This window comes from Sinocyclocheilus anshuiensis, unplaced genomic scaffold (genome assembly GCF_001515605.1).
Source record: "Sinocyclocheilus anshuiensis isolate Anshui unplaced genomic scaffold, SAMN03320099.WGS_v1.1 scaffold2558, whole genome shotgun sequence".
In the NCBI taxonomy this organism is placed as follows: domain Eukaryota; kingdom Metazoa; phylum Chordata; class Actinopteri; order Cypriniformes; family Cyprinidae; genus Sinocyclocheilus; species Sinocyclocheilus anshuiensis.
Window position 1 is genome coordinate 72,977 of NW_015552720.1, and position 8,864 is coordinate 81,840.

An 8,864-nucleotide genomic window follows, 5' to 3' on the forward strand; every position below is an offset into this window, starting at 1 on the left:
TTCCTGAAGAGGGGACGAGCTTGACAGGGAGGCCCCACTGAATCTCTGAAGGAAAATCTGCTTAAATGAGACCTACAGCAGTGGCCAACAGCTACAAGCTTGCAGCTATAATAAGTAAAGATAATTCTAAATTTATATAATAATGATGTTTCTGAAGAGCATTATTAATTTAATTCCATCCACCTTTGTTGGCTTGCAGAATAATGTCGCTATATATATAGCTTAAATATTTCAAAACAAATATTTCTAAAATATTTCCAAAAATATTTCTAAATAAGCTGATGATCCTCCATCTTACATTTATTTAAAATACCACTAAGATGATGCAAACAATATAGTTTGGACAATCATAAGCCTCACTTAAATATGTGTGATTGCACTGGCTATGAAAATACCAAATGGCACCTGAAAATATATGATGCTAGAATTTTTCTTAGAACTAGCCTAATTTTCCTGAACCTTTTTGGCTAAGACTTTTAACCAGCTGGTGTTGTAGTGATTTTAGTGGATGTATGAAGTTAGTTCTCCTCAAGCTCACACTCACACACAGGTGTAGCTCATCACATTAACTACGGACATATTTCACCAAGGCTAATGAAGCACAACCAGAAAATGTCCAATTACTTTATCTTCATTTTGAACAGCACATCTTTGTTTGAAATAAAAGCCTAATAAACTAAAACGTGGATAAAGCATGCTAAAATCCTTGCAATGGAAAAACTTCCATGTGGGACTTTCCTAAAGATGCCCAATAGACTGCCATATTTTTTATACTTTTGTGTTTTTTTTTTTACATCTGCTCTGCCATTATTTATTTATTTGGTTTTATTTTGATCCTGTTCCTGTCTAAAATGTGTGTATTCTGTATGACTGTTCATATTGTGATGAGAAAAATGCTTAAAAACAAGAAAGAAAGAAAGGAAAAAAAAACTACCAAGCTTCTTTTTTTGTTTTGTGCCAAAAATGTGTCTTTCTCTTTGATATTTCCTTAATTGTATTTAATTTAAAGTGTGGCTCAAGCATCCCTTTTTGAAGCCACTGTTGCTTTTAAAATGCTGGTTTTTGATCATGACAAATGGAAAAAAAAGTTGAGGTAAAACCTTCTTTCACGTTTATTTTGGTTGACCTCAGTCAAGCACCATTTGTAGTCTGACTACAAGTTAAATGACAAATGGAAAAAGCTTTGGCCAAAAGTTTTGTTCATGTTTATTTGGTTGACCTCAGCCAAGCATCTAGGTAACCTCCCTCGCACATTTGACTCAGATATCACCGTTGTTCTAGGGTGAGTATTTGTTGCTCAATTAGATGGACAAAACAAACTGGGATGTTCTGAAACTAGATGCATTTTTGCAGTATCAAATGCACAAATTTTTGCTAAATGTCTCCCACATAGATCCCCCATGTACCTCAGCTGCTGATCAAGGGAATATTAGAAGAAATATTAGATGGAAAAGGGGGAAAGGACAAAGCCAGAAATAGTGCGAGCCATCAAGCAGAACTGGACATTCCAAAACAAAACTAAAATTATATCATAAGCCTAAAAAAAAAAGATTATTGATAGTCATACTGGAAACACTTGCAAGCACTCCGCAAGGCTCACTGACATAATCAGGAACTGGGCAATGAGGGCATGGCAGACGAACAAAGCGTTGAGGTAAAAGTGGGACGGAGACACAAGTCATTCCTAGCATTCCTGGTTTTGTGCCTCACATTTATTCTCGTCTTCTTCATGTTTTCAATCAACTGTGGGATCTTTCTTATGAGCACAAGAAACCGCAGAGTAATTTGCGTAGCAAATCAGGTTGACTTTGCACAGCACTCTCACATCCATCTATTTGTTGTGCCTGTGTTGTTCTTTTATTGAATTCCAGCAACATGATAAGGGCATCGCTGCCATAACACTCGTTTCCAAAAAGCCAACTAAGGACACTTGAACGGGAGGAAAAAATGGCTTTTTTAACCTAGATGACTGAGGACAGGGGGCATGGATTGGATGAGGTAAGCACTGCAGGCAGGTGATTTTCTGAGAGCGGTGAAGGGCAGAGGTTCAAGCCAACTGCAGGTCATCAAAGTCAGGTTTTGTATCCGACTGTAAACAGTGGAAAGATGGCCCGGGCAATGGAGCACACCAGGGAAGCCATCCAAATGCAAAGCATAGTTAAAGCGCTGTGGCCATGGCAAGCCTGGGCATGCCTTCTCAGCTGACTGCGTGTAGCCACTGCTGGGCCAACTTGGCTTTGAGGGATACAAGCATGCACTTATGGCTCTACCCGCCACAAGTCTGACTCACCTATTTTTAAAAGCAACCCAAATGAAGTGATTAAGTAATTAAACAGAAAAACAGCCGGCCTCTGGAATGTAGGTCTCTGAAGTTGTTTTCAACATTTCAATGTCAAGTCCAATTCACTTTTTCAAGAGCTTTTGAAGTTTGAGCTAAAATAGTGGGCATATGTCATGGCCGTTAGTGCCTAGTGTTTCTTCAGCGCTTGGGGAAGTTGGGTAGGTAATACAGATACTCTGCACTCATAAAATAACTGGATAAAAAACGGACGCCTCAGAATCCAAATAAGAATAGCCTGACCATGGCAGTTTGGCTTCGTTCTGTGATACCAGATCAAAGGTTGAACTACAAGGGCAAGATCATTGATACAGCGCAGGAAAACATGACTCATTCCCCGTGGTAAAAAACATTCATGTGCACAAAGCTCTATGGACCAATTCTTCCATATGTCCACATTTTTCTAGCCTTAAAATAAACACATGAGAAAATCGAAATTTACGACAACCCCTATGACTAATTTTTTCCACACTTTTTAGTTCTTCTCCTCATAGATTGCTTTGCTGTTCCATCCAATATTGGCCTCACTTGGCAACCTGAATTGGGTGCAATGCTTTAATCATTTATCCCACTCAATAAAACTGCACATTAATGGTTTTGAACGGCACTAACCAATTGAACACAATTTCCAAGTGTCAACAGAAACAGTCCCTTTCAGTTTGCCAAAGCAGTCAGCTTTAATCCAAACAGGAGAGTTCAGAGAAAATATCATGGTAATGCTCGTTAAAGATAATCTAAATATTTTTAGGAGAACAGACCTGAATATTGCTAGGTCTAGTTTCCGAATAGTGACAATTCATGGTAGCAGGATCTGTCGCGATGAGCGCTCCTGTGATGATAATGGCGACTTGTCTGATTGGATCTTGCATCAGGATTGTGGTTAGCGTAGTTTTTACCTGCGTTTTGGTCATTAAAATGTTTCTTTATTGTTATTATTTTAACTACGTAGAAATCATAATGGCAGATTTAACAAAATCATATAAATGTATACATGTATGCATTATTGCGAAAATAATTCTTAATAATTTTCTCTGTGTGGAGTGTGTGCAGTCGCAGTTTATTGCATCAATTATCATGCATATTTTTGATTAGCTCCCACCTCGCTGCTACCCACTTATGCAATAAAAACAGCACAGACAAGGTAAGACGTGTTTTTATATTTAATGCTGTTCACGGCTAATTTTATTTAATAGTGCATCATGCACTTTTGTTTAGGTATAATGTGGGTTTATCATTCAGGAATGTTGTGGTTGTATGTATGGTCACAGGGAATTATGCCATACTCTAGGTTTTCGTGAAATGCCGCCACTCAGTAGGCCACTAACAAAACCACTAAACCACTGTAAGTCTCATAATATGCAATGAGATTTATTATGACTTAATGTGTTAAAAAGTTATTAGTCTATTGTTATGTTCTAGAGCATTTCGTGGACAGAACTGCAATAAAATAAAATAAAAAAGCTGACAGAGTTAAATCAATAAAGCATTTGTATTTTGGACTGGTGTGCGTTTACAATACAATGATGTAACTCACTGATTAACTAGCATAGTATAATGCATCGATAGAGAAACTAACCAACTAGCTATGCGACTATTTCCCTGAAACCGCGTAGTAACACGGTCGCACCTCCATGATCGTTTGAACCACGTTGATACAGGACTGCTGTTAATGACATCATGCACAGGTGGTGGAATAATAACTTCTATTAATTGATCGATTGAAGATTTCCGAGATGCTGCTCTAACAAACATGGCATCTGAGGACTACTTCACTGCTTTTTGTTTCTTGCCATTTTGGTAACAACGGAACTTGCAAACACAGTTGGTTAACAATGTTTTTAAAAATGCACTCCTGGTCAGTCTGCTTTTACAAAAAACCTGACCTTAAAAGTGCATATCAGTCAAACCAAGAAGGCATCTATTGCGGGGTTTATGTATAATATTTTAGGCTAAGGATTCATCAGCATTATTGAGTCTTACCTTCTGCTTCACGAGGGCTCCAGTAGCCAGAGGGAGCGCAGGGTCTGGGAGAAGAGGAGTTTGAGGCATACTGCAGGAGCACCCCAACTTCAGTACATCTGTCACAAACTGATCCCACTTCTCTAGGAAATCAACAGACAGCCAAGGTAGCAACTTAGACACAGCAACACCACAACAACCTCTTGATGGCTTTAAAAACGGATAAAACAGTTTCTATGCTGATGAGAGAGAAATTCTGATTTAAATGACTCACACCTCTCTATTGGTCCACTATGACTTCAACCTGTGGGTGCCATGTGCACTACTGCACTAAATAAACTACATACTAATTGTTGTTGACATGATTGACCTTGATTTGTTTAGCATCTCACTATTCATTTTAACTGGGGTACTTACATTATATAAGAATTTCTGGATTTTAACTAATAAAACCTAATTAAATATATAAAAATCAATTAGTTGAAAAAAGCCCTAAACACACTCAAAACATCACAAAATCAATGTAGTGCATTTGATTTTGTATCAGATTTCTCTTTTTATCATGTTGTTAATCATCATGTGTTTGATATTAGGTTGCTTTCTTTGTACAAAACATTTTGTAGTTTGAACAAAAGAGACCCTAAAACATCTTTTTTTTTTCTTTGTTATTTTAAATACATCTTTACTGAAAGGAGCAGAAAATGCTGGCTGTCAACCCCAGGAGGTCAAACTAAATGTTCTATAAATGTTATCTAAACAAATAAATATATATAGTTTGATTTATTTTGATATATAGGCTATGTTTTATTTCTATGAAGTTTATATAAGTTTATGTTTTTGGTGGGGCATTTCTACATAAAGTTTAAAATCCTGATTTTGTAATGTTCCAGAAATAAACATTAAATAAACATCAAAAATAAACAATAACTAAATAAATAAATAAGTAAATAAATAACGTTTATATTTTAAACTACACCAGACTGGGTAACAGATTTTCAAATCAAGTCATTTTTGCAAGATATCTTTTTTTCTTCATACATTTTAATTCATTTTATTTCTTTTTTTTTCTTCAATAACTTACAATGCAAATAATGTCACTTCTTGGGTTTCACAATTTTAATGAATGTTAAATTTTTCATTATGGTGGAAGTCATGTGTTAACATTTGAATACATATTTAATTATTTTATTAATTTTTAATAAACATTTTAATAAATAATTTCTTGATTAATAAAATGAATTAATAATCTATCTAGGAACAGCTTTGGCTCCTAGCTCTTTTCACCTGTCTAAGTAATGGCCGGTGAGGGAAGGAAACCACTCTAGTGTAATAGAGTCTTGGTCCTGGGCTGTAACTCGAGGAGTTAGAGGAACAGGAGCTGGTTTACTTCCAGGTCTCCAAGACTGGTAGATCAGATCCAGGTAACAGTGCATTCGGGCCACCTGGTTCAGCGTGAAGGAATCTGTGCAGACATCATCTTTATGGGAACAAAACGAACAAAGAATGTCAGATGTTATACTAATTTTAAATTCAATTCACAGATTTCCTGTCCAAGTCAGTGCAGAAAATGCTAAAAAAAAAAAGTCTACAGAAGGCTTCATCTCAGCAGAAATTTACAGCTGATATATGTCTCACCAGCATAGCTCATGTAATTGTTGAAGGGGGTGTTTATGAAATGCCGTCTGCCACAGGTGTCATTGCCTGGCTCAGGATCTCTACAGTACTTGTACTTGGGTGTGGGATTGGTATCTACACACAGATCTCCTGTCTCAAGAGAAGGCTCAGTCTCTAAGCAGGCATCGTTACAGGACTCCACTTCTGAGATTCCCCTGAAGACATGGTACAGTCCAAGGCTGTGGCCAATCTCATGGACCATGGTGTGAGTGTGGCCAAATGTACCATAAAATGAAGGGTTTAATACAATCCCACCTAAAAAAAAGACAGAGCGAGAACAGGTATTATAAGCAATATTTTTTTTGGTACCTGTTTAATGTCTTTTTTTCTGATGACAATGAAAGTTGATATGCAATGCTCTTCAAACGCTTTAAAACTACAATACAAAGGATGCTAAACCAATGGTTGTTATCAACATTGAAGTGGTGCATCTATTTATTTACCTAAATGTGTTAAAGCTTCTTTATCCCAGGGCCAAGTGCCCACGCCAGCCACGTCTTCATCAGATGAGTTAGCAAAGAAGATGTTCAAGTGTGTAGATCCATCCAAATTCAAAACCTCTTTCAGCTCCTTCACGTTCATGTAAGCCCTACAGAACAAGAAAGACTTATTAACACACCAAATATTCAAAATGTGTTCAAAATCATAAATGTATACTGTAAACCAGACCTTACAATCAAACATAGAATTCTTTACAAAATAATTAATTCCAGCTGACCAGCTGTCGCTTGTACTTTCGTGCATATGTTCTTATATTTCCAACCATCTTACATTCACTCATCATGATTATTAAAATGCCAACATTGCTCTTTTATGCCTATTTACAGTGGCTGCATAATATTGTATTTGTACAGTGCTTCACGTCCTGCAGATGTCACTGTATTCTGCTCAGCTAACTGACTCAGCTACGTAGTTTGGACTCTGTTGCTTATTTTTACAATTATTATGTTTGTAATATACTAGGTTAGGGTTTTCCTGTTAGGATTTTCCTTCATTCATTTTCACTGCTTTCCCACTGTTGAATCTTAAGTGCAACAGCAAAAGAAATCATAGTTTTAAGTTTGAGATTACAGTCTGTATTGAATGTGATGCAATAAGAATTTCTCTGTAAAATGGTAAAACATGTTTTTTCTGTTGAGTTGTTCTAATGAGCTGCACACAAATACAAACATGACGTGACCAGTATTGTCTGATTCACCAACAAATGACTCTTGTGACTCTTCTGAGCACATCTTAAGAGTCATTCATTGGGCTACACTGGTCACACAACTTACACTGTGTTTCTGAGTCGCTAAAAAAATAACTCGCTCATAAAGGTGCGGTCACATTTACCACTGTTCGGCAATTTTTTGTGGGTGAAAACCAGTAATTTCAAGAGAAATCCACACAATTGGGAATTTCGCTTGAAGACAAGATTTCCCCACACACTTTTCACACCAGGTTCCCCTTCAGGAACTCGAGCTGCATCGAGATTCGCTTTGGGAACACCCCTGCGTGACCGCGTTCTGAAGCACGTGTAAAATCAGTCCAATGGAGCAGCGAGACGTCACGAGCGGGGTGACGTGAGCGCCAGGAAGTATAAAAGCGCATCTGGCAGAGCGCAAGTTAGCTTCTGCTCTTCAGTAGCGCTCTGTGTATGTGTCAGTCTATTTAATGTTGTCTGTCAGTCCACAAGCATTCAAAAGAATATGTCAAAGTCTAAACTAATATCTATGGCGAGCAAACGGCATTACAGACGTTGTGTGCCTCCCTGCCCACACTATCTGGCAGCGGGGGATACACACGATCTGTGTGTTATAACCTAGACCTGGCATCTACCCCAGGTTCCCAAGTTCTCTCTTCGTGATGTGCTCATCTGATACACACACAGGCAGGGACTTGGTAGTATGGCGCAGTGGGTAGTCTCGTTCCCAAAGCGAATCTCGATGCAGCTCGAGTTCCTGAAGGGGAACGTCTCTAGTTTACGTATGTAACCATGGTTCCCCGAGGGAACGAGACGCTGCGTCTCTTTGCTATACTCCCTGCATCCCTCCAGGCGCTACTTCATCGAAGCTAACTTGCGCTCTGCTGGATGCGCTTTTATACTTCCTGGCGCTCACGTCACCCCGCTCGTGACGTCTCGCTGCTCCATTGGACTGATTTTACACGTGCTTCAGAACGCGGTCACGCAGGGGTGTTCCCAAAGCGAATCTCGACGCAGCATCTCGTTCCCTCGGGGAACCATGGTTACATACGTAACCTAGAGACGTTTTTCACAGATTTGCCGCCTTAACCAACAGAAAGATGCTTGTTTTGAAATTAACTTCTGAGTGAACTGTGCTTTTTACATCTCTATACTAATGGCAAACTTTAATGGACTATTTTTGCACACAATATTTCACCGAAATTTCACTAAAATGTTTGTGATAGCACATTTATTAGCCACCTCTTTCAATAAGCATCATAACTGAAATATACCCAAATGAACTGGAATCAAACTGTGAGTCAGCTTGTGAGTCAGAATTGACTCAAATAGGAAAATCTATATCTATATGAATCACTGGATTTACAAATGGTACATTTTGTTTACTTGACTCTAAACATTTAATTTAAGTGTGAATATAATTACCACATTTTGAAGTGACGTGTGCTCTGCATTTAACCCATCCAAAGTGCACACACACAGCAGTGAACACACACACACCGTAAACACACACCCGGAGCAGTGGGTAGCCATTTATGCTGCGGCGCCCGGGGAGCAGTTGGGGGTTCGGTGCCTTGCTCAAGGGCACCTCAGTCATGGTATTGAAGGTGGAGAGAGCACTGTACATTCACTCCCCCCAACTACAATCCCTGCCGGTACGAGACTCGAACCCACAACCTTTGGGTTACGAGTCCGACTCTCTAACCATTA

At 38.5% G+C, this 8,864-nt stretch overlaps 1 protein-coding gene across 1 annotated transcript in view; it reads right to left on the minus strand.

Annotated features, from left to right (window-relative positions):
• LOC107667798 (pappalysin-1-like) overlaps positions 1-8,864 on the minus strand; it is a 90,513-nt gene that overhangs the window by 61,505 nt on the left and 20,144 nt on the right. Inside the window, exons 3-6 of the mRNA XM_016459516.1 lie at positions 6,415-6,560; positions 5,933-6,226; positions 5,582-5,774; positions 4,319-4,440 (exon numbers count right to left, since the gene is read on the minus strand). Coding sequence (XP_016315002.1) covers positions 4,319-4,440; positions 5,582-5,774; positions 5,933-6,226; positions 6,415-6,560 — 755 coding nt within the window. The remainder of the gene's footprint in view (positions 1-4,318; positions 4,441-5,581; positions 5,775-5,932; positions 6,227-6,414; positions 6,561-8,864) is intronic.